General features: G+C 53.9%; 1 protein-coding gene across 1 annotated transcript; it reads left to right on the plus strand.

The window, feature by feature from the left end:
• Nucleotides 1–6393: 6393 nt before the first annotated feature.
• N0V96_012066 (uncharacterized protein) lies at nt 6394–7656 on the plus strand (the record flags this gene model as incomplete). The annotated part of the gene is made up of 1 exon (XM_053199424.2): nt 6394–7656. One exon carries the CDS (start codon nt 6394–6396, stop codon nt 7654–7656), a length of 1263 nt encoding a protein of 420 aa, XP_053043133.2.
• Nucleotides 7657–17962: the final 10306 nt, after the last annotated feature.

The raw sequence follows: 17962 nt of genomic DNA on the forward strand, positions 1-17962 counted from the left end.
CTAGACTTGTATTTCAGTGACCAATATCCGTAGCACTTGGAGTTTATTGCAACAGCCAAGTGAGTATCCGTATCAATAGGTGTATGTGTGGATAGAGTTGGTGATAACCAGCCTCATGTTCCCAGGAGAATCCTAGGACAATCCCTCCGATAGTTTGTCCAGGATGGTATGACGAACACGAGGTCAGAACTTTTGCCGCGAAATCCAGCCTGTCGATAGTGAATTTTGTTGGCACCCAATGCTTGGGTTGAGCAGCTGCTTGGGCCGCAATGAACCAGGGTTGTGGTGCACTGCCTACTGCCCGCCAATTGCGTTGCCCTCTGAGATCAGCAAGATCAATAAAAACAAACGAGGATGTGAGGTGAGAAGCCAATGAATGTGGGCGAAATTATAGATGCCGGACAAAAATACCAGGCCCGAGAGCGACCACAATTTGGCAAATTTTGGGTTAGTCGGCCAGCGGGTAGGGAGCAAAGTCAAGGTGAGACAGGACCATCGTCGGCCTCTCCAGCCACCTCCCCCTTTCACCCCTTGTCGACCAGCACGTACCATTGGGGGAGATGTTTGACCGAGTACACCGTACACCGTACACCGGGAAATTTGGCCACGGTGAACAAGGTGAAGTGAGGCCGCCTGGAGGCTGGAATTTGGGACAAGCAGGTCGCTAACAGGGGGGGCGCCATGACGAGCTGGTGGCGGGCCGAGTCTTGATGGAGGCAAGCCGTGGCAAGTAACCCCAACATTCGAAGGGCGCTACAAATAACGGGCTGGGTCTGGCCGAAATACAGACTTGGTCGGTAGGTAGTAGTCGATGGAGGCGTGAGGGGCGAGGGGCAACGGGGAGGGCATTCGAGTTCATCCGGAAGGCCCAACATGGTGGATTTGACTCCAGAGGGCTGGTGGGCTAAAGGAAACCAAAGGCTAGCGATTGGCGATGTAGTGCCGGTTCTGGGCCACTCAATGGATGGGGTTGACTGAGGTCATGGCCAATGGGCCTGGAATGAATCCCATTCGATGGAGCAGAGCAAGGACAGTAAGGTATCCACATGCGTCGTTCCTGGTCGCCGCCGCCGGTCTTCCGTCCCGTCGGTTGGCCTGCAATTTGTGTTCGACTTCGAGTCAGCGCCGGCGATTGTGGGGTCTGATACAAGCAGTGCCGTTCGGTCGGAGCTGAACAGCGGGAGAGGCAATATGGGCCCTGAGCAAGAGTCATTTAGTGTTCGAGAGTGACGAATACGGGCACAGGGACCAGAGGTTGGATACTATGTAGAAGGATTGATGGACAGGAGGAGGCAAAATAGCTGCATACGCACTGTAACTTAGCATGCCAAGAACGTACGTGATTGACATTCAAGTTGGGGATGCTCTCGGGTTTATCCCAGCTGTGGCGCACACTCTAACGCAGGGGCATGTGCGAATACGGATATTTGTGTCGACATTAGCCGTCGTCTGAGGATGTGGCCACCCGAACCTCTGGCTGGAGACCGGAACGATGCATCCCATTGGTATGTTTGGTTGGGTGTTCGATAATGATGCCGATGATTCCAATCATGTTCGTGAAGAGAATTACGTTGATGTCCTGAGGTGAGGTGGCACCCGACAGCGGTTGACCACATGATAAGGTATGTACATTTCTGAGTGTCATGTTGTTGGAAGGTGCGCATTGGGGCTCTTCCCTCCCCCTCCTTGCTGCCTTCTCTACTAAGGTAGTCCATCATGCTCCGTGGTTGTTGCCTCTTTTAGGTGAGATTTCAAGGTGAGGAAGGTGATGCAGGTGAAGATCACAGCAATGGAACCAGGAGAGGGCAAGCGCGTATCTGTAGAGAAACCGCTTCCTTCCAATTGGCTCCTACGATAATTCGAAAGGCGTGGAAGTGCAGGGAAGGGACGGCCGTTCTAGAAAGTCGAGAGGGGGCCACCATGCCAATTCTGGCCATCACTGGGCTCTTGCTGCATGTTCCGCTCTCCCGCCACCCCGCGTTGGGGACTTGGGGTGCATGTGATGGGCGAACTCCTCCACTCAAGATGCGAACCTCCGCAATGTCACTCTGTCACGCATTCGTCCCTCCCAATCGTCATGCTCCATATTCAAGAGGGTGCTCACCCTCACGTTCAATGGACGCTTGTTCGCCAGTCACTTGACATTGCACGTTGGTGGAAACAGCGTAGGTCACTGGCTGCGATACATGCTACCCATCACCTGCCATATCATACCTCATACTCATATTTCGGCCGAGCCTCCCTCCTCTCACTGGTGAATTTCACAACGGTGTGAATACGTGCACCTTACTATCAGTCACGTACAGAATACTCCTCAAACTTGAGCCTCTGCTTATCCTTCTCTCTGATTATGCACGCGCCGACTGCCCATCTGAATCTCCAGGTGACTACACTAGCGATGCGGGGGAAGCAAAGTGGGAGGGAATAAGCAGCAAATGGCATCAAAGCATCTCATCTGATAAAAGTTGCACTTTGATGCCCGTCATCCCCAAAAGCCACTCGTACCCCTCCCCCTCCCATGCCAACGTGATCCATCATGCATGCAATCCCTGGGCAAGCTTCAAATGTGTACGTACGGGTAGCTATTCGTGCTCTGGGGTATCCGTAGATCGTTGTTGCAGCTTCAACCTCAGAATGGTCCTCATGTGCTCTTGCATCTGACGTGCTCCTGCCTCACTGCGCGATTGCCTGGTCAAAGTACAAGAACGTTCCTTCCTTCTGACTGCTTTCCCCCCCTCACATGCAACGCAACTTCCTCAAAACTCCTCTTCTTCCTCTCCCTCTCTCTCTCTCTCTCTCCTCCCCAATTCTCACCATTAGACTGCATCCAGCTATTCTATTCCCGCTTCATCATCCCATTTGCAGCTTCATCGTCACCAGAAAAGGCACCTGATACGGAGCAGGTGAAGGCGCCGCTGCCTGCTCTTGCGACAAACCGTCATCTTTATCACACAACACACGTCCAAACACAAAAGTCGACTGTTGCACCAGAAGGCACATTTCTCCAGAGAGCTTCCAAAGTCTCTTGAGCCATCAACTGGCCAGGCTAGCCGGCTTCTTACCTTACTCTGCCTGGTCGCGGTCGCGTCAGCGGTCAGCACCTAGTCAGCATTCACTCGAGGCAGGATTACCAAGAGAGTGAGCCGATACTACAAACCCCAGCTCTTAGCGTCTTCCCGTCGTGCAGCACTCTTGGCGTGCAACCACCAACCGTGAACCGTCTCTGTCCAGTTTCATTCTTCCAACTTCCGCCCCATACGGGTACAAAAAACCACGGACTGAAATTGCTCATTTCGAGCAACGGCAGATCTCATCTACGGAGTACCTTCGGGACATCAAATCGACCGCGACTCGACGCCGACGCGAGAGACGTGCGGCTGCCGGGGATCGAGCACAGAAAGAGAAAATTCTGATCCATCCTCCAGGGTCGCGACTGGGATCCGTCAAGCGCGAGACCCCCGTCCTTCTCTAATTACCACAACGGCCAACCTTGCCTTGCTCGTCCGAACCGCCTCACCGAGGGCGCACGGAGCAAGATTAGCAGGCAGCACCTGGCCACGACCACACAAACAACATCACCACCGCCAGCTTCAAAAACACGCACCAGACTCACCCAGAGCAATTCGGGGGCCGATCCTCTTCACACCTCTAGCCGGGCGCAAAGTCAAGGTCAGCGAAAGAATTGACTATCGTCGTACACGATCCTATCTTGAATCCCATTGATCCTTTGTGGAATCACGTCGACATTGCAAAGCTAAACCACCAAATCATCTCCATACCAGCAACTACATTTGAGTTTTCCAAGCCTTTTCGGCTCGTCGTCGGCGGGTGGGCTCGTGTTTCGGTGGCCTTCACCTTGACACGGTGTGATTCACCCTCGGAATCCCAACAATTGCAACCCTGTATTGGGTGATCAAGGACCAAACTGCGGCCAGCCACGTTACGCCAGGGGAACGAGAAAAATTTTCACATAGGATGCTCTAGCGGCACTGGCCCGGTGAGATTCCCCCGTAGCACCGTTGGAGACCTTTTCCCGTCTCTGTTGGTGTGGTGGAAGTCATCTCCAAAATTCAAATTCCACGCCTGTTCGTGCGAAGACCCAATTTCGCTTACTCGTCACCGGTAAATTCACCCACACGGCAGCGCCTACTTTCACAAGGATCACTGGGCTTTATCTCTGGAACCTTTGCCCCTCGCCCCTCTTACTCCTCCACGAACAAGTTGCGCCCGGGGACTAGGAACCGCCAGCCGGGGGTCCCACGGACGTTGGCGTCGACTCATTGAAACGACAAGGCCTCCCAGTCCTGAGTCTGCCTGTGTAGTCAGGGTGTTAAATATCCCCGGTCGTTAGGGCGCCGGAGTCACTATCATAAGCGGTGACCGGATTTTGATACTGGTGTGGCTAATTTCAGCGTCAAGGTGGGAATATCGATCTTCACCTTTCGGTGGGCGAGGGCCTGCTCATTCCCATTCCAACCCCGGCGGAGGACCAATGTGGAAGGTTGAAATTAGGACATTGATCAGAATCAACCTGGACCGCCGAGAGAGAGGATAGAAAGTGTGTGTCACTTCTCGGCGACGGTGACTCGAACAATCAGAAAAGCAATCAAAGGGGTCCAGCGCCAGTGCCCAACGTTGGGAATCGAGTTGCAACTTGCAGTAACTTGCAGTTGGCTACTGGGCGACTGCAGGCAAACGCAAGTGGTCTTGCCTGGACGACGAGGTGCATTCTTCACTGCCACCCCTTATTTCCACGGACGTGCCTTTGGGGGTGCGATCGTGTGTGTGTCTTCTATTTCCAGGAGCTTCTCTCGAGTCAGCAGCGAACCAAAGCGCACTTGGGTCAAGCTGTGCCACGAGTACGCTACACGACGGTGATTGACATATTCTGACCGAGAGCGTGGCTAACGAGAATGGAGTCATCACCATCGTCATTGTTAACGTCCACGACTACTGCAACTTTTAAAGCCCCGGCGCAGCAGCCTAAGGTGGACTGCGCATTGGTGCGTCGCGACGACTGGCTGAACCACGGACTTGACGGGCTTGGACGGTCTGAGGATCTGAGTCGCTGCTTGCTTCCGCGCGATTTTGAACAAACGCACAAACGAAGGACGAACAGCGACGCAAGGCCAGACAACGGACTGTCTATTGGTCTATCGCCGAGAGGTGAACAAGCCAGGGAGAGAGACAAGCGTTCACCCAACGTGTAAAAGGGGTCCAGTCGACACCGTACGGTGTAAGCTAGGTCTTCGCGCAGGTGGCTGGTGTTGTAAAAGGGAGCACCCAGCAGCAGCGGCAAAGCATCAGCATTCTCATTGGGAAGCGCCATCTACGAAGTACTGTTCTCGATCAAGCATCCATCTATCTATCCGCCCACTGCAGCGGGCTGACCGGGGTCCCGAGGTGTGAGTAATCCCTCTCCTCTCTCCCTTTACTCACCACCAAAGCTGAGCAAGCAGAACAGCGCAGAACAGCGGCGAGCACGAGGTACTTTGTTGGAAGTCGAGCAATAGGGACACGCCTCCCCCTTAGGAACTTGTCGTCTGTGTTCCCTCCCAAGAGGGGACGTTCTAAATTGGAGCCAGGTTCCGTGTGCTCGTACGCTAAGGCAAGCCAGCCACCCCTGCCACCCCTGTCCCTCTCTGCAGCAGGGGACAGGGATCAGAAAAGGGAGCTGCTTGAGTTCCTCCGGCCAGGCCACCACGCCCCGGTGCGAGACTGCGAGACTTTGGACTACCACCCCCTGTGGACCTCTTTCGCGTGCATTTCCACTCCTCCCTTCTCCTCTCCCACAAAAACTGGGAAAACGCACCAAGTAATTAAATACCACGCTGCCCTCACCACTGCTCTTGAACTTCTCCTCTCTTCTCATGTTTTTGGCTTCTGCCAATCAATGAATATTCTTTGACATTCACAGCTTTGGCTTCGGCTACCAACCGCTCTCAACCCAACCTCGACAAAAGAGTCGTCCATTCATTGCTTCGCTGGCGTCCTCCGAGAAGCCTCCAGCAACTTCCATCCATCACACACTACCGACGTCGAGAAGATTCCTTCCCGAGCTCGGTAATCTGGTTTCTATCCTTGGTCATCGAGGGTAACCTGTAGCAGTTATATCAAACTTGGTCATGTTCGGGCACAGAAGACAAATTTCCTCTCCTCTATCATCCGACCGCATACCAAGGTGACTTGCTTCACCTTTTCTTCGCGCCTCGACACCGGCGCGATACCCTCGCCCTGGAACCGACCATCCGCATCGACACAACCTAACGACATCTTGGGGGGAGTCGTGAGAGCTAGCAGAGGAAGCTGCTAGAGAAGAAAAAGAAGAAGACAGATTTGAAGAACATCGTGGACGCCTCCCACCGACCTCGTCACAAAGAGCCATCAGTCAACATGGCCTACTCATCCCCTTACACTGCATCTACTCCCGGCGAAGAGTACTTCTACGCCCGGGAACGATTCCAGTCGGCAACACCAACTCCATCCCCTCGGGGTCCCACCAGCTATTACTACCCGCCCGGCTCAACCCCCCAGCGCCCGGCAACTCGCTCCCACTTCCGCAACGCCAGCAGTGGCTTCAGCGAGTACAGTCCCCGTCCGCCGACGGCGTCGCCTCGATACACGAGCGATGGCTACTATGCCACGGCAAATGTGAGTAGTGGTCATCATTCGCGCAAGCATTCATGGGCCACTCCGTCGCACCCAACGCGCGAGCGCCGATCTTCTTTTGTCTATGTACGGGCCGCTACGCCCCACGGAGAATCCGACGACGAGATCATCGAAGTGGATGGCCGTACTTATCTGGTGCCGGGCAAGTCGTCACGGGCGAGGAGCAAGAGGCATTCTGTTCAGGAGACTTTTTACTATGAGGATGGTCGAGGATATCCCACTGATTACCGTTCCCATGCACAGAGCGGTTTTGCCTACATTGAGCGCGATGTCCCAGCGTATGAGCCTCGCCCCTCCCGCACCCCTGCCAACAGCCACTCCCGCCGTGCGTCGACTTCGGTTCCCCAGAGGCCCTCCACCGTTCGCCCGGGCAGCAGTTCTCAGGCCTCCAAGAAGGCTCAGCCTCAGGCTGAGGCCAGAAAGCCCCCACCGCCCCCAGTCGCTCGCGCCGCTACTGATCAAGACGCCAAGAAGCACAAGATTCCCCCAGGTTACTCACTCAAGAACTGGGATCCCACCGAAGAGCCCATTCTTCTCCTGGGCAGTGTCTTTGACTCCAACTCCCTGGGCAAGTGGATTTACGACTGGACCGTCTACCACCATGGACCTGCCACCCCCATTGCTGACATGGCAGGTGAACTGTGGTTGCTACTGATCCAGTTGGCTGGCAAGCTCAAGCGTGGAGAGGAGACTATCGAACGCGTGCGCAGCATCGAGAAGAAGGAAATCCTCGATGATTTTATCGATGCTGGTGAGCGCCTGACTGACAAGCTTCGCAAGCTTCTCAAGACTTGCGAAGCTCCCATGCTCAAGGCCAGCAAGAAGTCCTCTTCTCTCGGCAAGAACGCTGGTGTTCAGTTTGTCGAGACTCTGTTCGGCATCGAACGCGAGCTGGACAAGACTGAGCGGTTCATGCAGGGTGTTCGTCTCTTCATTCTTCGATTCGACGCCAACTGTGATGACATCCTCAAGAACCCTGAGAAGTAAATGGACCCTTGGCCTCGGACAATTTTTCCTTGGTTTCCTTTCTGTCTACACTGCCACATTCCATGGACGGAATACCATCAAGGAAGCCAACGGATGAACCATTGGAGCCATACCTCATTACCACCAAAAAAAAAACAAGAAAACCCAATATCGAACCGACGGATGGAGTTGCCAATTGTACGATTAGGAATCTGTTTTCCGGATCTCATTTTTCCTCGGGAGTATCCACTACCATCTCATTGAAACACGACGGATTTGGATTTCCCTCTATTCATCACCATAAACATAATCTGGCGCAAGCTATTATGCATCGGGGATACACACCAAGGACTTTTTCTTTGCGATACCCAAGATACCACACGGACCCGAACCTACACGGGACGAGAACGACACGAACGAACGAACGCACGGCATCATCGACCTTGTGTTACAGGGATGGACATCAAAAGCATGCTTTGGTTGCGAAATGATTACCACGGGGGACTGGAACACGTTTCAGTCATGGAAAAGGATAGCGTGCTTGCGCTTTTATCAGGAATGCTTCATTGTTTTCTGGGCTCGGTTCGACATTATTTGGAACCATGCCATCGCAACGCTTGCGCGCACAACAGGGAAACAGCTTTTATGTGTAATATGGTCGTTGATTTGCAAGGACGCAGCCTCGACAAGTTGAGTTTATTTAGACGGATGCACGGGATTTGATTGTTTGGTTTTGTTTTCTATTTCTTTTTTGGATTGCACTACGGCATCCACTACACGCCGCACTGGAAGCGCAGCTCGTCATTTTTATTATTACTGTTCACACGGCTCGATCATTACAAGAGTCGAAACGCTTTTCCTTTCGAACTGGTAGGAAGATCACGGAGGAGCTGGATATACCCCTTCCTTTCCTTGTTACTGGCTCCGCGGGGGGAGCGAGTCTGAGAAATAGTTGCAGAAATCAAATCAGTATCATTCTTAACATTTGTGCCCTCTTTGATTTTGCAGAGTGACATGTGCGTGGTTGATTGACCACAAATGATGCGAAGTGACATGGGACGTGGTCGACATCAACGTCATTCTCGGCCAACATCTACCTTTTTTATGACCGGGGTCCTCATTTCCCACGTGGCTCCGTTCAGGGAAGAGTGAACCCCATCGTGAAGAGAAGAACCCTTGTTCGTCTGTGCGATTCTTAGGGATTTGGCGGACGGTGGTTCGATCGTGAGGATAGTTATGAGGTCATTTGACCAGCCAGCCACCCTTGTAACTCTCGTAAGCGAAGGGCTCCGCGCGGGGGCGATTCGGGGAGGGGGGGCATTCCATGCGACTAGGGTCCTGCTATGCGCGACATCACGCGGGGGATGATGGTCTATTCTGGAGGCTGGCGATTATCGTTAAGTAGGTAAGTAGCTATCTCATGGATGCGTGATCTTGGGGTTTGAGTCTGGATGATGCGGCGCGGAGGGCAGTCTGGGAGTGAGGAGCGGGAGCGGGAGCTGGAGCGGAGACTTGGAGTGTGAATTGTTCATCCGGTGTGCCCCCGTCTGGACTCTTCTTCTCGTTGGGGGAGGCGTGAAGATTAGGGCTGCGAGGAGTGCGAGACATTTGAGAGAGTTGAGACCGTGGGAAGAAATGTCAAGTCATCTGGGCTGTAATTACTTGCATATCATGGCCCGGGTCTGATTTTCTTTAAACTCCACTTTTCTTTTCTTTTCTTTTTCCCCATGTTTGACATGTTTTCTCTGGACTGGAACTCTGCTCTCTGGTGTCTATGGAGGAGTACTTTGTGCATTCTTGCACGGATAGCAAGCCGAAATACCTAGCAAGTTTACGGAGTAAAGATATGTAGGGTGTCTTGAACTCAATCTGGCCTCTCTCTTTCTTCACGCACGCCCGACGAGTTGGCTGGAATGCGTCCAAGGTCGAGTTTGGGACGAAGCGGAAAGAAAACCCATGATTTGGATTATGAGAGAAATGTGTCAAATGTTTTGGGTGCTGGAAAATCCCTCAAACGGGCTTGCATGAGCTGGATTCACAACTGTCTCTTGTTGATGTATGCCAAGTGCAAGACAGTGAGACTGGTCTAGGTATGAGACTGTCAAAACTTTTGGGTCTTGACTCGAGGGCACGGAGTCAGGCGGCGGACAGGGCAGCCATGAGTGGGAGAAGGGAAAGGGAAAGAGAAGGAAAATATTGAGTTGCGGTTCCCTCCCATCGGGTGAAGCGATTTGCCGTTCAGTCTGTGTGTGAACGTTATGTTTTTGGAAGTCAGTCATCGGCGACAATGAGAAGAGATGGGAGGGCTGTTTCCTGGAGGTCCTAGACGCGCTTGACTGGTGTTCCGCAACTTGAGGTCTTACGAGTCGCGGGAACACTTTCTTCTTCCTTCTCTTACTTTTTTCTTGTCCCTCCTCAGAGGCTCAAGCCAGCGCATAGGGGTCTGAGCAGATAGACCAGACTAACGAATAGGACGGAAGGGAATAAGACCGGCTTCTTCCTTCCTTCTCAATTTCAGGGTCGTTTGAGGGCACGGTTACAGTGTCTGAACTCTTTTGAGGTTGCAGTAGTTCAGATGCTCCTCTTGGAAAAAGAGAGCTGTATGCAGAGCCGGTTTACTACGGACGTGCGTTTGTACTACCTACACTGGGGTCCGGGAGCATGGATGAGATGGATGGGGGGGTGGGTTTGGGTGGTGAAGATGAGACGGGACGGGATGATGACGGCGCGTCTGTAGAGTGCGGTTCGTGGTCATGGGTGAGTCATGCTTCTGTCACTGTATGCCTGTTTGCAAGTCTGTTCGTTTCGACTATTGAGTGTGAAAGAATTTGCACGAAGACCATGCGAGAACGAGGCATCGCATCGTATTTCGTGAAAGTGCCTCAGGAAGAGGCGGGGTTCGTCTGTACACCGGAGAACGTGATCTTTCAAGATATCAGATCTCAAGAAAACTGAGACTCAGGTGATGACTCCCGATGATGCGTTATTTTTTCATTTTTTTTTCTTTTTCCTTTCTAGCTCTACTTTAGGCTTTTTCGCGATACATGCGAGTAATTGAAAGACAGGGCAAGAGAACAGAAAGGGAAAAAAAAAAAAAACCTAGAACCAAACGGCACTGCCGAGACGAAACAACGGCGGCGACGGGGGTTGGAGGGTTAGGGGGCTGTTAGCGTGGGGCGAGCCGTGTACGGGGAATCATCGCTGTGAGGTTGGAAAGGAAAACGCGCCGGCCGGCTGGTGTGGCACACCTCCTGGCCCGGGCGGGACTTCTTCGGGCGGTGGTGGTGTGTCTTCCAGGTTGCAGTGTAAGCTACTAGAGATATACCCATCGAGTTGAAGGGTGTTGGCCGACAAGTAAGAGCGCATAAGACCCTGCTTTTGACTGGGTACTAGGTTAGGTTGGATAGGTCTTCAACGCCCCCCTTTGGACGGGGCTATTCTGCACTGTCTGCAATTCTGTGAACTTTTGTGTTAGAGTGAGCCAGGTTTTGGGGATGTGAAGCTGACGGGGTGTGGAGGCACGCCGGCTTCAGGTCCTCCCTGTGACGGAGGGGACCAAAAAGCACCGAGAAAGGTGAACAGGGGAATGAAGTTATCACCTATCTGGAGGGTGGGAAGGGGGCTGGCTTCTCGGTGTGACAAAGTGGTGATGGAAAGTGCCCTTGTTTCTTCTCGTGGCGGGCGTCTCGGCGGCTGGCTGGCTGGCCCGTTTGCTTTCCACGAACGTGAAGTCACACTCTCTCGCCTGGCACTCCTCGGTAGGTACTTACATCCAGGATTGTGTTTTGTTTCCTTCTAAGGGGAGGGGGCGTGCAAGTCTCAGTTGGTTGGTTTGAGCGGTGGTTTGCATCCAACAGGGAGAAGAAATATGGCAAGGCTGGGAATCAGGGTGGCCGGCTGGCTGGTTGGAAAGATGGAGAGGGAGGATGAGAGTGATGTGTGTGTGTGTGTGTGTGTGTGTGTGTGTGTAAGGTTGTACTGTAGGGATCTGGTGTCTGGCGTGAACGTGTGAACGTGTGAACGTGGGATGCGCGGATACACACATACTGCGTAGTGTGCAGGTTCCAAATTGGGGTTCGTTCATGTCGGGCCTCAGCGCTAATCTCGCCAATCAGCAGCGCGAGTGGTGTGCATGGCGTCGGCAGTCTCTAGTGATACCACGTTCTCCCCCTCTTGGCTTGGTTTGCTGCTTACTTTAGGTGCGCCGTGTTACACACGATAGATAGCTTGCTATGAAGGTTGGTTACAGTGGGCGTTCTTTTCTTGGGCGCGTCTACTCGTTGTCGATTGGGGGCCGAGGATGTGAATAGACACATGAGGTCTCAGCACGGTTACGTTGAATAGTGTGACTGACAACCTATAATACTAGGTAAGTGAGCAGTACCCAGTGGGGAGGTACACGGGGTGCGTGAAAGTGCAAGGTACTCCCGTGAGCAGGCTGCGACTCAGTGTGACGGTAGTACGGGTGGCTTGCGTTTACCTCGTGCCTAGCGAATGATACGATGACCGCGTTTGGCGTTTGGTGTGATTTGAGAAGGAAGTTTACAATCTTGGATCGGGGCTGGGGGAGATCGGCGGTACGGGCGGGATTGGGGGCCAAGATGGGCCGCGGGCAGAGAGGCCCGTTGGTAGCCTTACGAGGCGGAGGTTGTGCCGTGAATACATGAAACCAGGCAATGGAGTGAGTGAGTGAGTGAGTGAGTGAGTGGGTGAGTGGCTCTTCGTGTGAGATGAAGTTGTTAGATGACTTTGTGAGATGAGATTCAAGTGAGGTGTCAGGTGAGAGGCAGGAATGACAGGTAGGTGCCTATCCGTCTGTCTGAGATGACGGACGGCTGACGATCGGAATGGGATGTGTAAAGGATGCCGCTCTTCCCGCTGTAGAGCCAGTAGGAATCCAGATCAAAGTGCTCGAATCGTTGGTTCATCGCCCTTGCGTGTGTTTGATGTCTCTGACGCGCCCTTGCAACGGTGGTGGTTGCTCACATGAGGCTGAAGAGTTGCGGAGAGACAGTGGTCAACGCGCTATGGATCCCTTGATTCTTGCTCCCTGGGAGCGATGAAGAAGTGTCATCCTCAGGTGTTCAGCTGAATTTCCAGGAATTGTAGTCCAAGCCGGTCACGATACTGAGTTCTAGATGGTTATGAATCGTAAACACACGTTGAGCGATAATGTGGTTATCCTGGTGGTCCGTAACCTCTTTGAGGGGGTTAAAGTTGCAGTGAAGGTGCTCGTCCGGTGGCGTTTATTCTCCGGCCCAATTGGCTGTCTAGTACTAAATGTCCAACCAGACGGTAGGTACGAAAAGTTCCTGGCTCATCAAAAAAGTTGCACAGGCACAACGGCTCAGGGGGGGCACACTCCCTCCCCTTGGCATTGACTTGGGATTGTGATCGCGCCCCAAGCACAAACCTCGGGTTTGACTTGCTGGGCTGCAGGCAGATGTCCAACTTCAGGTGCAGGGCCTTCACGCTTCCTGACTCCATATTAAAACCATCTACGAAACAGAGAATCGACAACTTAGTTGTGGTCATGCAGAGGACTTTGAAGCAAGAGCCAATCTAATTTCTTCGAGCTTAGTATCAAAAACTTTCTGGATCTGGAAGCCTATGTTGGTCGCTGGCTAGACGATCGCAGCCTCTTGGGGTGGGTTGAAATTGCAGCGAACACGATCGCAGTGCACGTCGCCTCTCAAGACAACTTGGTTTAACTCGCAGATGGGTTAGAAAACTGCCACGGAATGACGATTGGTTGGCGTCCAGACTTGGCAGAGAGCTAACGAGGCTCCAACCTCCGGGGCGGATGGAAACCTGAAGCCTTTGGCGGGGGGGATCAAAATCGCAGTGAACGGTTTACACGCCCCGGCTACATCGTCAATAAGCGAATCAGTGAACCAACCACGTACAGATTTTGAGACGCCTATCCGTACAGCTACATTGCTAAGCCAATTGGTGAACTAAGTCGTCTGGAACCTCAGATGTGAGAAACCAAGAAGGCGGGGTTGGCGTCGATGGCCCATGACAAGACCCATTTGGACCCGTCAAAAGGAAACAGCCATGGGATTGAGACGAAGAGGGGCAACTGCAATTGAGGGGTAGATTTGCGAGGTCACTCAATGGTGAAGGAAGCGGAGGATGCGAGGATATTTCCCCTCCAGTCTCTTCTGGCCAGATCATCCGTGTCTGTCAATCTTCAGATGCTTCCTCCATACACACCTCTGTCGTGAGGGTTCGACAATTGCCGGAACTCTGTCATCCAAAGGAAGCAGTAAGAGGCATCGCGTCTTGCTCAGCCTCTGTCATACCTCAACCTCCGAAATTGGCCTGAATAAGCTGACCACTGCTTGACCTTGCACCACAGGAGGCCATTCAGTTCAGCCCAGTGGTGAACGGACAGTCTCACTAGTACTACCCAATAGACGGCGACATTGACAGGAAATAGCCCAGTTGGTCCCATCGACAAGCCTCCCGACTGGCTCCCCCACGGCGTCCAATGATCCAGAAAACACCAACTACAAATGCATGTGGTGGTGCAAACGCACGAGTATGCACAGCGCGGCACAGCCATTGACGCATCGGCAGCTCGTTATTTTTGGGGACTTGAGAGACACCTCCCTCAGCCCTCAGCAACCTGGTATCCAAACTGGAAGCCTGCGTCATTTCTCACAGCGAAGTCACAGCGAACCCTCCAACTTCCAACCTGCGCGTCTGCAAACCAGAGAATGCAACCCACCACACCTCCCGGGAACCCAGGCAAGGGTAGCCCATGAGAGGAACTTGGGAAGAGAGAACCAGTGTTGGTACGAGGTAGTGCTGTGTCGGCCCGTTCCAACCTGGGACCGTTCGTCGCGAGACTCCCGTCTTCCTCTTTTTTCTCTTGTTTTAGCGACCTGTCACTGGTCATTAATCACTACGAGTGGGAAAAGTCGCCTTTGCCCGGCCAGTCATCCTTCATCATCGTCCATCATCGTCCATCATCATCCATCAACCAGCTGCACACTCCCCCTCCCTCTGCCCACGTTTCCCTTGCTCTCCCGTTTCCCTTTTGAGGTCCCGATGAGGGCCTGAGGGCCAGAGGGCGTGCTCCGGTCAAAGTTGAGTCAAACAGGCTCTGGGCATGCTTGCTTGTTTGTCATACAAAACCCCGCCTGTACACAGTACAGCAGCCCGTATACTTAACTTCAGCACATTGTTCAATGTCTGGAATGGACTGATAGTGCGCGTGACAATGTGTCTAAGTACATCAATCACGATTCCCGTCCCCGCGGCTGTCGCGTCGCCTATTGCAATCTCACGCTATCGTAGCGGACGGGTGTGCTGACACATGGCTGCTCACTGCGTCTTTTTTCTCTTCCCTACCCGCCGGGATACCACGGATAGCGTCTGCATGCAACCAACAAGGAGGGGGGTTTCGAGATGACCAAACGACAACCGAGAGGGGAAAATGGGAAAGAGAGAGACCCTCACCCTAGGCTGCTAGTATGCGCGGGAGGGGCGGCTGTTGCGGAGACTTTGTCCCATCATCATCATTCCTACGAACACGGATACCTAGTGTACACTCTCTCTCGCCTGCGTCTCTCGGTCTTCAGCAACAGCTGTGATGTGATGCAGTAGCAGCAGCAGCAGCGGCCGCGTCTGTCTCCTGTTGCTGCACGGTTATGGATCCCCCTTTGGAGTTGACTCCATCCATTCTAGCCGCAGTCTGCGATGATGCCTTGCGCTGCCATGTCATGCGCTGCACAACGAAATGAGAGCCCCCTAAACCCTGTTTCTCGCCCACGCACGGCAGTATCATCAACAGTTCGTCTCGAAAAGACGACGGACCAGAGAGTCAACTATACCATAGTCACAGGCATCTTCACCGGTCCCTCAGGCAGGCAACGACGCACGCCATGCCCGGCCGACCCGGCAAAGACCCAGCTTCTTCTTTCCCCTCTTTCAGAAGCTCACTCCCATGTCCATGGCCCGTTAAACCCGGGCGACTCCGTTCCGCAACGTGCTCCCCACGCCGAAAACCGCCTCTGCATGTGCCTAAAACGACAGCGGGCCACATGGGAAAGCCAGACGAACCCAGCCAATGACGAGGCTTCAGACCCCATGAAAGGGGACCCGTTGAAGAGGGGGGCGTGAAGAATCCAAATGTATGTACCTCATCGGCAGGGGGGAGATTGTACACTATTTCGTACCGCCGTGCCGCAGCCTACACGCCCCCGGCCTGCTTTACACCGCGCCTGCATATCCGCCCTCGTCTGCTTGGTCCATACCCGCCGCGGGATCGTCAGCATACTTCGGCCAGCACAGTGCGTTGCGTTTGGGCCGATGTTCTGCCCGGCGCGGGACGGCGGGTGAGGTTCAGCTTCGGGGGCCGAGGGATCGTGGGTGTTGCGGCCGTCTCAAAGTGCAGGATCTTGCTGCCTTTGGTACGGGCCACGGCCACGGCCACGAATGGTTCGGCCGGCCTGTGAATTGGTCCCCCCTTCCGATGGCGAGTGCCTTATGCTATGCGACGTTGATCGGTGCAGCTATTCCTTTTCCTTGCCGTTGCGGAGGTCTCACCCACGGCTGGTACACGGCCGGCCGGGATGAGGATTATTAGGCGGCACGCACTGGATTGGATCACCTACTGCCTTCAAACACCTTACAATGACTCAACGCTTCAAAAATAGTAGACAAGATAGAAGTGGCTGGGAAGGCATAGCTGAGTTGGGGAACGAGTCTCTCCTAGTGGTATCTCTAATCCTCTAGCTGAACACCAGTCATCACCGGCGGCATTCCATATTGATGCTAGACAACGACGCCAGCTTCATCAGCTCGGTCCTCGACCATGGAAATCGCCCGGCCCCATCACCGGCGTCGATTTCTCCCAGCCACTGCCAGCACCACACAACGCGGACTCAAAACTCTGAGCAGTAATAGCTAGTAGGTATCCGTAAAACAACACCCCCATTGGCGAATCACCTCGAACCTGCCGCTTCCTCACTCTACTTCCACACGCTCGAACTCTCCGCTCCAGCCTTCTTCCCTTCCTGATACGTCTCACTCAACGCGTTATACAACCCCTTGACGCGCTCCATCTCCCCCCTCCAAGAGCTCCTCTCCCCCTCGTCCGCAATCTCCTCCACCAACTCCCCCAAACTCCGCGCCGTGAAGAACGCGTTGGTCCGGTTATACAACTCCTGCCGCCCCAGCGCTTCTTCACCTTCCCCCTCGGCAGGCACGCGAAAGACCTGCTGCAGGATATTGATATCATGCGGAATCGCAAACAAATCGCGGCTGTCCTCATACGTGAAAAGGTAATACACCTCCCGGAAGCCGGACCAGGCGATGCCCGAGAGGCAGAGGGAGCAGGGCTCGTGGGTGGCGAAGAAGACGCAGTCGGTGCGCGGGGAGGGGGCGGGTGGAGGGGTCGGGGAAGTCGCGCGTGAAGAAGGTTTGGATGCAGTTTATTTCGCCGTGGAGGAGGGGGGAGGTGCGTTCGTCGTTTGTGGAGACTGTGTAGGGGGATAAGGCGTCGTCGGAGGAGAGGATGGCGGCGCCAAAGAGTTTTGAGCCGGAGGAGACGCCGCGGGCTGTTAGGGGCACGATGCGGGTTTCTGTGAGGGAGAGGAGGGAGGCGAGGACGGTTTTGGGGTCGCGGGTTGGGAGGGGGGTTCTGTGGCCATTGTATGTGGTGATGTTCTTGCTTGACCTCTGAGATACTTTGTGGTGGCAGAGTTGGATTGAGTGTTCGCGAGATGTGTGTAGATTGCCAATTGTTGATCGTCGAAAGTTGTTGGTGTTGACATGGAACTGGGATGGACCCGCGATTTTATCAACCCCGCGACGCTTATCGCAACCCGCCAGATGCTATCCGTACGCGCACGTCTAGATGCAAGGTAAGGTAGTCCAAGTACTTAACGCGTGTGAGTGGGCGCCGACCTCCTACCATCGGAGGCGTCCGTAGCGCGGGATGGCGGGATGGGGGTTCTACTGTTTCCGGTCGCGGCGGGCTTGGGAGCGGCGACCTCCGATATCTGCGGTGTTTATAGGGTCGGAGGTGGGAGATGTTCCGAGCGCTAAGACGTGAGTACGTTTCTTTTGAGCTGGGATTCAAGACCTGAGATTTGCGTACGCGGCGTGAGTTGAGGATGGCATGGAAGCAACGCATCTGCAATTAGTGAGAATGTGTTGGGTTCCGGTCGGGAAGCCTAAAGGGTGAAACCCGGAAGATGGGGTCCACTTATCGCCGGTCTCCGACCGGAGGCCGCGGAGAGATGATGGACCTATGCTGAATTTCCTCGAGCAGGCCAATATAAAATCAACACTCTTGGGCCTGGGGAATAGGATT

Source organism: Colletotrichum fioriniae, assembly GCF_027942845.1.
Source record: "Colletotrichum fioriniae strain IMI 355084 chromosome Unknown scaffold_21, whole genome shotgun sequence".
NCBI lineage: Eukaryota > Fungi > Ascomycota > Sordariomycetes > Glomerellales > Glomerellaceae > Colletotrichum > Colletotrichum fioriniae.